This window comes from Pongo pygmaeus, chromosome 13 (genome assembly GCF_028885625.2).
Source record: "Pongo pygmaeus isolate AG05252 chromosome 13, NHGRI_mPonPyg2-v2.0_pri, whole genome shotgun sequence".
Lineage (NCBI taxonomy): Eukaryota > Metazoa > Chordata > Mammalia > Primates > Hominidae > Pongo > Pongo pygmaeus.
This window is the reverse complement of record NC_072386.2, coordinates 104525183-104540323: the sequence shown is the minus strand read 5'-3', so window position 1 is coordinate 104540323 and position 15141 is coordinate 104525183. Positions and strand designations below refer to the sequence as shown.

The 15141-nt window shown below is 42.3% G+C and overlaps 1 protein-coding gene across 36 annotated transcripts in view; it reads right to left on the bottom strand.

Annotated features, from left to right (window-relative positions):
• Nucleotides 1–15141, bottom strand: part of ZNF618 (zinc finger protein 618) — a 177688-nt gene that overhangs the window by 29709 nt on the left and 132838 nt on the right. For 17 of the 36 annotated variants that reach the window (XM_054502095.2, XM_054502107.2, XM_063649819.1 and 14 more), the window contains 4 exons: nt 14874–14909; nt 14702–14779; nt 7050–7109; nt 6438–6527 (listed from right to left, as the gene is read on the bottom strand). In XM_054502095.2, the coding sequence (XP_054358070.1) occupies nt 6438–6527; nt 7050–7109; nt 14702–14779; nt 14874–14909 (264 nt within the window). The remainder of the gene's footprint in view (nt 1–6437; nt 6528–7049; nt 7110–14701; nt 14780–14873; nt 14910–15141) is intronic. The other 19 variants (XM_063649821.1, XM_054502098.2, XM_054502096.2 and 16 more) reach the window with 3 other exon arrangements.

Genomic DNA, 15141 nt, shown 5'->3' with positions numbered 1-15141 from the left:
ACTAAAGAAGGCATGAAAATAAGGAAAAAATTAACAAGAACAAATGGGACAAACAGAAAAAATACAAGATAGTAAACTTAAATCTAACCATATTAATATAGTATATTAAATGTAAATGAATTAAACATTTCAATTAAAAGGCAGGGATTACCAGACTGGATAAAGAAAGGCATAAGAACCAACTATATACACATACTTCAAATACAAAGATAAAGGTAGATTAAAATAAAATGATGAAAAGAGATATACTATGCAAATACTAATCCTAAGAAAGCTGTCATGGCTTACAGTAACAGACAAAGGAAATTTCGGGACAACAGGCATTACCAGAGATACAGAATGGCACTGCACGACTTTATAAAGGGTCAATTCATCAAGGCATAATGATGCTAACTGTGTGTACCTAATAACAAAGGTTCAAATTACATAAATCGAAGACTGACAAACATAAAAGGGGAAACAGACAAATCCACCATTAGAGTTGAGAATTTTGATGCTTCTCTCTCAGAACTTGGTAAGACAAACTAATTTAAAAAAAAGTCGGAAAGAGTATAGAGATTTGAACAACATTATCAACCAACTTAGCCTAACTGACAATACGAGATGCTTTTTTTTTTTTTTTGTCACGTGGACATGAAACACGCAGCAGAAGAGACCATAAGGTAGGTCATAAAACTTATCTCAATAAATTTTGAAGATTGGAAAATACAGAATATGTTCTCTGACCACAATGGAATTAAGTTAGAAGTCAATAACAACAAAAAATCTGGATAATTCCCAAATATTTGGAAATGGAATATATTTCTAAATAATCCTTCCTACAAAGAAAATTTCAGGCTTGATGGCTTAACTGTTGAATTGTATAGAATACTTACGTAAAATAATACCAATTCTATATAAACTCTTCAGAAAATTGAAGAAGAGGGAGTACTCTTCCCGGAGCATCACTCTGATACCCAATGAGACAAGAACATTACAAGAAAAGAAAATTGTACTGCTGGTTGGCATGTAAAATGGCACAACTACTTTGGAAAACAATATGGCTGTTGTTAAAAGTTAAACAACCATCTACCATATGATCCAGCCATTCCATTCTTAGGTATTTACCCAAGAGAAATAAAAGCATTTGTCCTTACAAAGGCTTGTACACAAATGTTCATAACTGCTTTATTTGTATTAGCTCCAGAACTCCAGCCAAAAATACTCTAAATATCCACCCATAAGTGAACAAAGTAATTGTGGCATGTATATCTATCTGGAAATGGAATACTACTCATCATCAATCAAAAGAGAATGAACTACTGATACATGTAAGCATGGATGAATCTCAAAATAATTATGCAGCGTGAAAGAAGCCAGATCTCTCCCTTCAAAAATACATACTTACATACTGTAAGATTCCATATATGTAAAATTCTAGGAAACGCAAACTAATTTACAGTAATAGGAAGCAGATTAGTGTTTGCCTCGGGATGGGGAAGTGGTAAGCAAATTACAAAAGGGCATGAGAAAACTGTTGGGGGTGATGGGTATGTTAATTAGATTGTGGTGGCCCTTTCATGGGTGCATGCATAGATCAAAACATATCAAACTGTACACTTTAAATAACAGGCACTTTATTGTACGACAATATACTTCAATCAATATTTAAAAGCTTCACCAGAAATATTCATTTTCTTAATTATGACCTTCATTAACACACCACTGATTAAATATAGGCATTCTGCTAATCCTAGGACTGTAGTTCCCTGCCCTTGAGGAGACAGTTTTGGGAGTGGTATCAAAAGCAAGTAAAATCCTGAGGAATTTTAGATAGAAGTGAGAGGAAAACATGTTCTTAAAAACTAATTACTCTATAAACTAACCTTGGATCTTTAAGTAATTTAGATGCCTATGCAAGAACTTGATTGTGGGGTTATTCCACAACGTATACATATGAAATAATCAAGTTATACAACTTAAATATATCCTATTAAGAAAAAACAGAAGCTTCAAAGAAGGAAGTCATTTTATCTGGCAAAGAATAATCATCCCCAGGTTGTAACTTTCTTCAGTTCATTTTACAGTTTGACTTTCTGATATTCTTAATGTGTTTTAATAAAGTATAGGAATGGTGAATTTTTTTTAAGTCTATGTAATTCACCAGTACTAACAGAAGAGAATATAAGAATCCATAGAATCACCTCAAAAGATGGAGGAAAAAAACATGCAACATCAATTTATAAGAAAAACTTTTAATAAACTATAAATAAGAGGTAACTTACTCAACTGATAAAGGGCATCTATAAAAACCTACTTTAGCTAACACAATGCTTAACAATGAAAAACTGAACTCTATGACTGGGAACATGGCAAAAATATTCACTAATTTTTTCTATTCAACATTGTACTGGAGGGACCTAACCAGAATAGTGAGGAAGAAAAAAAATAAAAAGAATACAGATTGGAAGGAAAGAAATAAAGCTGTCTTTATTTGTGGATGACATCAATATGCAAAAGAAAATCCTAAGAAATCTACAAAAAATCTATTAGAACTAATAAGTAAATTTAGCAAATTTGCAATATACAAATTCAATACACAAAGATTGATTTTTTTATATGCAATAGCAAAAGACAATTGGAAAATTAAATTTAAAAGTCACAGTAGTGTCACAAACCATAAAATACTTGGAGATACGGAATGAAATATGTGCAAGACGTCTCTGAAAAGTACAAACTGCTGCTGAGAGAAACTAAATAAGCCCTAAATACTTGGGGAAATATACCATGTTCACGGATTGGGAGACCCAATATTATTGTAATGATGATTCTCCCCAAATCGATCTATAGATTCAATAGAATCCCAGACAAACTCCAAGTTGCATTTTTTTGGTAGAAATTAGAGAAGACTCTAACATAAATATGGAAGAATAAAGTTCCTAGAATAGCCAAATAGTCTTAAAAAATGACAACGTTGAAAAACTAAGAGTAGCTGATTTGAGACTTACTAGAAAGCTTTAAGTAAAATCATGTGGAATAGGCATAAAGATAAACAAACAGGCCAACGGAAGAGAAAAATACTTACACTTATACATTCAAATAACTTTCCACACAAGTACCAGTGCAATGCAATAGGAAAAGATAATCTTTTCAACACATGGTGTTGTAATAACCAGGTATCTGTATGGAATAAAATGAATCTCATCTCATACCTCACATCATTTGAAAAGTAAACTTGAAATATATCACAGACATAAATGAAAAAGCTAAAATTATAAGGCTTCTAAAAGATAATAAAAGAGGGTATCTTTACCATTTTGAGATAGGCAAGGATATCCTTGAGGTAGAACCCGGAAAGCACTAACTATAGAAAAAAATGATAAACTGGACTTCATCAAAATGAAAGACATCTGTTCATCAAATGATGCTGTATGAAAATCAACTGGCATGCCAGAGACTAGGAGAAAAATCCACAGTACATATATCTGACAAAGAACCCAGGCCTTCTGGAATATATAAAGAACTCCTACAACTTAATAATAAAAAAGACAAACAGCCCAACCAAATAAATGGGCAGAAGACCTACAGAGACAATTTCCAAAGTAAAATATGTAAGTGGCCAATAAGTAAATATAAAGATGTTCAATGTCATTAGTCATCAGGAAAATACAAATTAACACCACAGTGAGATTCCATTATCCCCTCACTAGAATAGCTGGAATTAGACCAATGCCATCGAATGTTGGCAAGAACATAGAGCAAGTGGAACTCAGGCACAGCTGGCAGGAGTGAAAGATGCTATGGTCATTTTGGAAAATGGTTTGTCACTTATTAAAAAGTTAAACATACTATTCCCCATGACCCAGTAATTCTACTCCATGGTATGTATCCAAAGAAATGAATACATATGCCCATAAAATCCTCATATAAGCATTTTCATAGCAGCTTTATTTATAATAGCCTAAAGCTGGAAACAACCCAAATTAACAGGTAAATGGCTAACAAATGGTATTTTCATACAATAGAACATTGCTCAGAAGTAAAAAAGAAAGAACAACTGATACATGAGAATATGATAAAATATGAATCTTAAAAACATTCTGTTGAGCAAAAGAAGTCAGACATAAAAGAATATAGATTCTATGACACAAATTCTAAGAAATTCTTCCACAGTCAGCCTGTGGCCTTATGGACACTCATCAGACCCAGAGTCTCAAGTCCCAGCCCTGGATACCACCCGATGAAGCCCTCAAGTCCCGCCCCTGCCTCCACAAGGAGTCCATTGGCACAGAAATCTCTAGAACCAGCCAGAGGCCACCGCAGGAGCTATCTCTTGGACAGCCTTGGATAAATAATTCTCTCTTGAATCTAGGCTAAATCCCTCATGCTGTATTTTAAACACAGATGATCCCTGAGTCCCCAGACTTCAGTAGGTAACAGAGAGATTAATTCAACAAGCAGATACAGAAAGAAAGAAAGAGAGTTCATAACAGAAAGCAAAAGAAAGTGAGGAACAGAGAAAGAAAAGTAGACAGCCCTTCAGGAGAGATGCACCAGGCTGTCAGGGAAAAACTTAGGGTGGAAGAGACACACCCCTTTCTGCTTTACCATCTGACATGGGATGTAGGATAGCTTCATGGTTGAGTATGGGCCTGGAGCCTGCCTGCCAGAATTCAAAGCCAAGCTCCCCATCTTACTAACTCCATGGCCTTACTCAACTTGTCCCAGGAAGCACTGAAGATAGTCTCCAAAGGCTGAACCCAAGGTTATAGTCTGGCCTTGTAGCTAACACCTCACTGAGAGTGCATTCTGGGTAGCATCCAGCCTGGGTACCAGGGAGCAGGGCAGTTGCTGCTTCACTGGAGAACACAGACATGGCTGCCCTGTACCTGCTTATGGAAAGCTGGATCCCCAGAGGGGCGCAGGCCATGGTGTTCAAGCCCGACCACAGCCCTGCTGCCTGGGCATCAGCACCACAAGTGGGTCAACTGGACAGTTGGTGCCTACCCAGTGGAATCCTGCATTCTCTCTCTCCACACAAGATCTGGCTCTGTGGTGGGTACTGAATGACCCATATAGCCCAGGCTGGGAGGTGGAATGGATTCTTCCAGTGGGGCCATAGCAGGTACCTCATGTCAGAGATATCTATAATCCAGATCCTGGGCTGAAAAGACCTTAAACAGCTTTCACAGATGGGAAACGAGCTCAGAGAAGGAAAGCAACAGGCACAAATGTCACAGAGCAGTGAGGGGCAAGCAGGGATGAGAATCTCAGCCCAGTGCTCGACCTCGGGACTGGAGTTCTCGCCCACAGGAAGACCCCTCAGCCCCTGCCACTTTGCCCAGAGGGGAGGAATTCCTGGGGAAGCTACCTACACCACCCTCCAGGGTCTGAATACTTCTCCCTCCCTATCCGATACCTTTGGTATCCCAACAGCAGGGCTCCAGGAGGGACCTGGGCCTTCCCAGACTATAAGGGGCTTCAGCCCCCAGTGACCTTCTGTAAACCCTCCCTCTCCGTTTGGACCAAAGTCTTTCCATCCACAGAATGGGGAGAGGGATCCCCACAGCTCTGCTGTGAGAAACAAAACCAGTAACACTTCCAAAAACGCTGCTAAACATCCAGCCCTACTGCCCTGAGACTGCACAAGCCCCGCCCCTGTCAGACTTTGGTTTCTGCACCTGTACATGAAAGACAGGGAGGCTGATGGGCCCCCTAGCTCATATACTCGGGGATCTGACGATGGAGACCCCTCTAATATCCAGAAAAGGAGCTGGGAAATCAGTAAGGTAGGCTCACAGGCACCAGGAGGATGGAAGGTGAGGATGTCCCTGTGGGAAGGGCCCTCAGAGCCCTTTCCTTTCTTGGTCAGAGTGGGAGATGGTGGTCCAGGGTCAGGATGGGGCCTGCCCCAGGACACAAGCAGGCCTGGGACTCAGCTGGGATTAACAGCCAGGGCTTGACTCCCAGCTCAGGGTTCCTGCCACCTCCTTAGCTTCCCACCATCAAGGGCCAAGAGGGAGCTTTGCTGTCCAGTTAACCATGCCCCTAGCCTGGGCTCCTTCCTGCATCTGTTCAGACTGAAGCTGCATCACGGGGAACTGGCTTTGGGGGTGGAGATTCATAAACCTTGTGATGTAGAGGTACCTAGAAGAGGGCCACAGCAGGACTTGGACAAGTGATGTCCACCTTCCTCACCCCAATCACATGGGCACAGGACTCTGAGTCCACTAAGGGAGGGCTCGGACTGTGCTCTGGCTTAAGAGGGGGACTTTTCAGCTATGCTGGCCACTGTAGACAGGTGGCCCTGGGTCAGACTTAACACCTAAAGACTGACCCAGAACTGAGCTCACCTTGCTTTCACCATTTCCTGGCCAAATTCCAGAGGGCTGGCCAACGGCCGGCCCACCCTGTCCCCGGTCCCCCAACCCCCATCCCCACCAGGAGGAGGTACTCACTGATGGGGGCGTGTAAGGCCACATGCTCCTGGTAGGGAGTGTAGTACTTGTACTGTTTGCCGCAGAATTCACAGGTGTAATTGCCAGTTTCTGTCCAGGAAGGAAATGAAGGTGTAAGAATGTGCAACTGGCCCCCACCAAGAAGCATCAGTGTGCTCCCACCCCCCAAAAAACTCCTCCCCATTCTGGGACCATCAACTGGAATCAATTCTGACTCTGGAGTTAGAAGACCCCTATTCAAATCCCAGCTCAGACATTTCGAGCTGGGTAACCTTGGGCAAGTCTCTTAACCTCTCTGTGCCTCAGTTTTCCTATCTATAAAATGGAGGTCATAATAGGACCACCTTGTAGGATTGCTGTGAGGATTAAATTTAGATGGCAAGTGCTTAGAACAGTACCTGGCACATCGCTCCACCCCAGCCCCGGTGCTCAAGAAATGTGCTGACCTCCAACACCAACCTCTTCATCAGCCCCTTTGCAAGCCCTGCCCTCTGCAGTGGCCACACCCGGGGTCCCCTCATCTCCAGGACCTTCCCTGCCCCCAAGCACCCCCCACCCACTAGCAGCAGGGGTCACTTCTTCCTCTCAAGTCCCACCCGACTTTATCTTTACCTCTCTTTTGGCACTGCCTAACTTCTTTCTTCTTAAAAATGTCTGATGTAATATTGTTCACTGGGGGAAAATTATAAAATACTGATAAATACAAATACAAAATAAAAACTAAAGAGAAATTTCAGTCATTTGTAACCCCCAAACAAAGAGCAGCATCTACCCCCTTGGGGGAGGGTGCCCTGGTCCCCACTCTTCATTCTGTCTCATCTGGGGTGTGCTTCTCTCACTGATACCACCTGTCTGGCTCCTGTGAGCCCTGAATTAGCCAGTCCTGATCAATATCCTCTTTGTAATCTGGTGTATTCAATCGACATTACTTTGTGGACATCTTGCCCAATCAATAAATATTGATCTCTATTGCATCTATTGGCTGCATGGTTCCCACTGGACTTTGGAATTTGCTGAGCCAGTCCCCTACACCAAGGGACATTGAGTGTTTCAAAATTTTTTCCCTATTAAAAAAAATGCTGTGACTCATGTTTTTATAGAAATTTTTGCACATTTACCCATTAATTTTACACATTATCACAAAATAAAGGCTACTCCATGTAATCTTTGCACATTATTTCCTGGGGAAAAATTCAAGAGAGGGAAAGGGTATGTATTTTTAAGGCCTTTGCTAACCATAGCACCATCATCCCAACCAGAAAGGTATGAAAATGACTGTTTATGCACACTACAGCCAGCATTAAGTATTATCATCTTCTTAAATTCTGCCTATCTGATGAGAAGAACTATATTACACTGATTTTACTTTCCATTTCTTTGATTTCTAAGGAAATTGATTATTTTTCATGTTTAATTAACTATTGTTTTTCTTTTGTGACTTTCCTTTTGTGTTTACAGCCAGCATTTCTACAGGCATATTGACGTTTATGAAATCGCCAAACTCTTTGTAGATTAAGGATATCAACATTTTGTTATACGTGTTAAAATTAATTTTTTCTTAATTGGTTTATTAGTCTGTTTATGGTTTTTCTCTCCCGCTATACAATTTTTAGTAGTTAAATAATTTTTGTAACTGATTCATAAACATTGGAAATGGTAAGTTACTTGCTCTTGGTAGGATTCACAGTTATTAGATCAACTGTATTAAATATATTATTTAAATTCTATACAACCTTGTTTGTCTACTTGCTCTGTCAAAGACTAAATATTGTGATAAATCTTTCCACTTCACTTTATTTCTAAATTTATTTTATATATTTGGAAACAATGTTGTTTGATACCTAAAGGCTCATGGGATCAAAATCTTCACTGTGAACTGTATTTAGTAACATAAAACTATTTTCCCACACAGTGCTTCTCAAAGTGTGGTCCCTGGACCAGCAACATCAGTATCACCTGGGAACCTGTTAGAAATGCAAATTCTTAGGACTCACCTAAGACCTACTGAAAAAAAAAAAAAATTCTAGGTGTTGTGTCCTGCAATCCATGTTTTAACAAGCCCTCCAGAAAATTCTGATGTGTGGGAAAGCTTACTGTAACATTTAATTATTCTGTTTTATTAGTTTGTCTGGCATAAATAATTTGATAATTAATTTGTCAGATCCTGATTTCTATTTGTTTATACGTACCTAAATACATGTCCCTATATTTTCTCGCACCGTCATTCATTAAACAGGTACTGTGCTAAGTGCTGGCACAAAATGCTAAGCAAAAACAGGCAAAATTCTTGCCTTCAAGGAGTTTACAGTCTAACAAAAGGAGATCAAAAAATCAAAGAGTCACTCAGACAAATTTAAAACTCCATCCACAGTAAGTGCTCTCAAGGAGACATATGCAGTGCTATAAAAACCCATGATAGGGAATTTAATCTAGTTCTGGAAGTAGGAAAGAGAAGCTCAAGTGCAGAGTAAAGATAAGGAATTAACCTTGTCTCTAATGTCTCTAATAAACCATTAATAACTGGATTATTTTAAATCAACCTGACAAGCTTTGCCTTCTAATAAAGGAGATTATGCCATTTGCTTTTATTGCTATAATTGATTTGGTTTTACAAGTCTTCTTCATGCTCCACCCTTTCTGATTGCTGCCTTAATTCCCACTTGTTTGATATATGAACTCTTTATTTTTCCATTATTCTCTGATATTCCATTATTTTCCAATTTTCTCTATTGTTTTAGACAATTAGACAGTATATAAGATATATTTCTCTAATTGTTAATAGTCAAGTGTGAAATGACATTTTTCTGTCTATCACCATGGAGAAAAGTAGTTTAATCCAGTATTTCTCAAACTTTAGCACGTCAAAGAATCATCTAGAAACACTGTTACAACATAGCTTGCTAGAGAAATTCTCATCCTGTAGGTCTGGAGTAGGGCCTAAGAATATACATTTCTAATAAGCTTCCAGGAATGCTGATCTGCTGGTCTGGAGCCACACTATGAATAGGAAGGCTTAACCTACTTTACTGTAGCCCTCCCCAATTCCTCCTTCCTTTTAAAAAAATAAAACCCTGGCTGGGCGTGGTGGCTCACGCCTGTAATCCCAGCACTTTGGGAGGCCAAGATGGGTGGATCACAAGGTCAGGAGATCGAGACCATCCTGGCTAACACGGTGAAACCCCGTCTCTACTAAAAATATAAAAAAATTAGCCAGGCGTGGTGGCAGGTGCCTGTAGTCCCAGCTACTTGGGAGGCTGAGGCAGGAGAATGGTGTGAACCTGGGAGGCGGAGCTTGCAGTGAGCAGAGATTGCACCACTGCCCTCCAGTCTGGGCAACAGAACAAGACTCTCTCTCAAAAAAAAAAAATAATAAAATAAAATAAAACTCTTATTTTTAATATTTTAGAATAAATCTGCCTTCTGCAATTTTATAATCAGATTTGGAATATTTTAAACTAACTTCTAGTTTATCTTGTTTTACTACTCACAGTTCCTCTTATACTATGAATTTCTCACAATTGAGTCTTTACATGTACTCTACAACTTAGTTCACCAGAGTATATCTTCAAATAATTTTGTGAAGATGGGCACATAGAAAAAAAAAGTACGTTTTTAAGCCCTTGCTTTTCTCTTTACACACAAACCACAACTTGTCTAGATATAAAATTCTTAGATTACAACTTTTTCCCTTCAAAACTTATCCATTATCTTCTAAGATGTAGTATTGAAGAGAAGTCTGAGGCAAGTCCACCTTGAATTCATGTATAGGTAACTTGCTTTTTTATGCCTGAATGCTTATATAGGTTTTTTTTTTTCCTATAGTTTTAAAAAGTCACTGAGATCTATGTAGGTACAGGTCTCTTTATACCAAATCTATCTGACACATGATGAGCCTATTAAATCTGCATATACAGGTCTTCCTTTAGCTGAGCAAATTTTTCTTCTATTAGATCTTAGGAGCACTGTTTCTGGCCACTGGTACTATAACATCAATTATCTGAAACTGGCTCCCTGTTCTCCCCATTTATCATATTTTCCTCTCATTATCTTCATCTGTTCAAGTTCATCCTTCACATCACTAATTCCAATTTTGCAGATAAACTCAGCTCTTTACTACATAGAATGCAGGTTTTAATTCTGTTCTTAACGTTTTCTGCTTCCCTGAAATCCTTCCTCGTCTCACTCCTCTCTCTTTGCCTTCTTATTCTGTTGCTTTTTCACCATACAACTTCCGGCTCCCTTTTCACAGGGGTCATGCTATGGACTGAACTGTGTCCCCATCCTCAAATTCATACGTTGAAACTCTAACTCTTAATGTGACGGCATGTGGAGATGGGGCCTTCGGGAGGTAAGTAGGGTTAGACGAGGTCATAAGGGTAGGGTCCCCACCATGGGATTAGTGCTCTTATTAGAAGAGAGGCCAGAAAGCTTGCTCTCTCTCCCTTTCACCATCAGGTCCAGACATATGGTGACCATCTGCAAGCCAGGAGGAGAGCCCTCAACAGAAACCCGCCATGCTGGCACCTTGATCTCAGGCTTTCCAGCTTCCAGAACTGTAAGAGATAAATTGTTCAGACCACCCAGTCTGTGATATTTTGTTGTGGCAGCCTAAGTGGATGTGTAAGGTCACATTTTCTTACATGAGATGGAGGTTGTCGAACAGAATGGTCTTCTAGATTTTGTGGTAGATCATTTTCAGAGGTGTGCTCTTCTCTGAGTCTCTTAAATTCTCTTTTTCTTGTTATGTGGAATTTACATAGTTCTCTCTTTTTTTTTTTAATTATTCAAGTGACTCTTCCTTATTCAGGCATAAAAATCAAGTAACCCATACATGACTCCAGACTTACTCTGTTTCAACAGACCACACAAGTGAGTTTTCCTTGATTCTCCCTCTGCCCATTATCATGGAAGTAATTCTTGGATATGCAGATGAAGAGCGAGTTAACCCACAAGGCTTCTTGGGTCAATTCTCTTTTCTAGCAGGATTCTCCGCTCTGTCATTGCCTGGGCTTCTTCCAACCTAAGTACCTAATTCTCTAATGCGCTCAGCTGATGCTGATGTGAAAGGTGTACTTCCCAGCACTCACTCCTGCCAGGGTGTTTCTTCTTCCTCTGACTACAGAGCTTTACTTGGGCAATCAGTCCCTTCAGAACACATGTGCCTCTACTGGCTAATCGTTTTTCGCATTCTGTAGCATTGGCCTGCTTATAAGTAGCAGGAGCCGAAGAAGCAACATTTTTGTCTCACAAGGCAGCTCCTGAGTGTCAGCAAGGGATGGTCTCACACCACACCAGCAGTCTCAGCTCCATTCAGTCCAGCTGGGAGCACGCTGGCAGCCAGACCCAGTCTGATATTCTCAATGCAATTCTACACTCCTAATAATTTGATTAATTCCTCCCAGGTCCTTGCGTTGGCTGTCTGTCAGACTTAGTTACAGATACAGAGAACACACTTCATCTTGTTCTGCATCTTCCTGGGTAATTAAAGGTACCACTTATTTAATGCTTTGCATGCATGTGTAAGGACTATGCTAATTCTTTTACAAATATAATCTCATCTAAGCCCCATGACAATCCTGAAAGGTGAGTTTTATTGTCATCAGCCCATTTAGAGGTAGAGAAACTATGGATTAGACAGATTAGAAAACTGGTAGGACATTATGCAGCTATTAAGTGTCAAGCTGGGAGTCCTATTTCGGTTGGCTCTAAAACTATTGCCCTTGACTCTTTCTCAGTAACAGGTCTCACTACACCTTGGATATGAGCCAGGTGCTCGGCGAAACATTTTATGTGTGTGTGCTCCAACAGCACTGGAAAATTCAGAGATGTGCTTGTCCCCAACTTATGGGATACTCACAAGGGGTAAGGAGCTAGTAAGCTGGTGACAACAGCATTGAAACCTAAGCCTGTCTGATTTCAAAGCCCATCTTTCTAAGGAAAATGACACGGTTGGAAGAGCAGCAGTACACTGGGACCACTGCCAGATCCTAGACAGATACTCAACAGGGAGGTCACAGATCCTCTGTTCCTGTCCTATATCTGCCTATGAATATCTGTCATAGTCACCAAACTATGCATTCTTTGGAATTCTTTTTTGAGATGGAGTCTTGCTCTGTCACCAGGCTGGAGTGCAGCGGTGCAATCTCGGCTCACTGCAAGCTCTACCTCGTGGGTTCAAGCAATTCTCCTGCCTCAGCCTCCCAAGTAGCTGGGACTACAGGCACATGCCACCACGCCCGGCTAATTTTTGTATTTTAGTAGAGATGGGGTTTCACCATGTTGGCCAGTATGGTCTCAATCTTCTGACCTTGTGATCCACCCGCCTCGGCCTCCCAAAGTGCTAGGATTACAGGCAAGAGCCATCATGCCCAGCCAGAATTCTTTGAATGCTGCAAATATGCCTGATTCACATCTGTGTTTCCCCTGTAGCGTCTAACTTCTCGTATTTGAGCACGGAGGGTTTCGTCATATTCTTCATCTTTTTTTTTTTTTTTTTTTTTTTTTTGAGACGGAGTCTCACTCTTGTCACCCAGGCTGGAGTGCAGTGGCACGATCTCAGCTCAATGCAACCTCCACCTCCCGGGTTCAAGTGATTCTCCTGCCTCAACATCCCAAGTAGCTGGGGCTATAGGTGTGCATCACCACGCCTGGCTAATTTTAGTAGCAACGGGGTTTCGCCATATTGGCCAGGCTGGTCTTGAACTCCCGACCTCAGGTGATCCGCCCATCTTGGCCTCCCAAAGTGCTGGGATTACAGGTGTGAGCCACTGCGCCCGGCCATATTCTTCATCTTTAAGATGATTTTTATGCTCCTGTTTATCGAGTGTTTACTATGCATGTGACAAGCACTGTGCTAACCACTTTATAGACATTATCTCATCTTCAGTTTCCTGAATGCTTTCAGAAGAGTTAAGAAGAAAGCAAAGAATCATCCCATGACCACAGACAATGGATGAGGAAGAAAAAGCATTTGGGGGAGGGGGAGGGGGAGGGGGAGGGGGAGGCGACCCACCCAACCCCTTCCAAGAGCTGGGATCAAGCTCTGCCCTGACGAACGTATCCAACTTAGTGTTTCAGCTCCTCTGATTTTCCTTCACTCAGATATCCTCATCTGCTTGTTCTGTTTTTGTGTATATTTTTACAAGCTGCCTTAGATCCTTATTGGAAGGAAGCAGAGACCATAAAGGTCTCTTCTTGCTGGGTAGTAAGTGAGGTACAGAAAACAGAGAGATAAACAGCAGGTATGGCAATTCCTGAACAGCTGGAAAGGACAAGTCTCACTCACTTGTGGTCCCACAGCACCTGCCCTAGGCTGGCCACCCAGCCCCTCCCAATCTATCTTCCTCCCAGCAGCAAAATGGGGCTTCCTAAAATGCAAATTGGATCAAGTCCCTTCTCCACTTAGTAAAAACTCTCTGGCTCATTCGCCTGAGGATGCTGCCTGCTGGCATTCAAGTCTCTGTAAGACCTGAAGCCATCATCGACTTTTGGGACCAGCAGGGCTCTCCTGCCTTGGCATGGGATGCTGGGGCTCATCTCCTACCCTCGTCCCCATCCGAAAGCTTCCAGCATTCCCTCAGGCCTCCCACAGCTCCCTGCAAGGTGTGTTGGAACTATCTGTTCAATGATCTGCTGTCCCCCCACCCGCAAGCCCCATCTGAATTACCCAAGGGCAGGACCACATGTGTCCTGTTCTCTGCTGTGTGCCCACAACACTCAATACCAGTTTACCAAAAACAGGCCAGACATGTGTGTGGCTCCTGCCCTCAAGGGGTGTCCTGGGACAGAGACAGAGAGTCTGCCTGTGGCTGCCCTGGACAGCTCATTCGCTGATAGGCCCCTTCAGGTGACTACAACGTGTTATTTTCCGAGCACCTACTATGTACCAGGCACTGTGCTAACAAGTGGTTCACATCCAGGATCTCATTTAATCCCCCAACAAACCTGTGGGGAAATGTCATCCTCACTCCACAGGTGGGGAGGCTGAGGTTCAGGATGGCTAACAGACCATGAGGACACCAAGCCTGTAAGCAGTAGCGCCAGGACTCAGCCCCAGCCTGGCTGCCTTCACTGCCCCTGTGCTGCCCTGCTGCTCCTCGAAAGCTCCAGTCCTAACACTGACTGGACCAACTGACAGGTTGGGCACCATTGGTGCAGTTAAGTGATGTCACCCACTGCTACCCCTGCCCTAGCAGTGAGACTGAGCCCTGCCTCCCTTGGCCAGCCCCCACCCAGCCCTTGGCCCCAGAGGGAATCCCGCATACTTGGCCCGATTTTCTGGAATGGCTCCGGGGGCTCCTCCTTCACCTCGTCAGTGGCCACGACACCTTGGTCGAAGGGGTCTGTGGGAGAACATACAGCCCTTAGCGCCCTGGTCCCCCAGGTCTCAGGAGCCCAGCCGGGGACAGGGGAGGTGAGCAGACACCAAGGACTTACCTGCCCGGTTCTCAGGGGCCCCTTCCACACTAAACACTGCGCCCGGGCGGGAGGCGGCAGCCGCAGAAGGAAAGAAACAACAGGAGCCCTGTTAGTCCCTGCCCAGAGCTGCCTCTGCCGCTGCTCCCAGCCCCTATCCCTGTGGGTTTGCCTTGGGGCCCAGGAGGACTGCCCTGGCCACTGTGGAAGCCCCCCAAAATCAGGACAACACGAGGATACATCCCAACCAGGACACAGCCTGGGCCTCAATCCCTTGTCCTCACTAGGA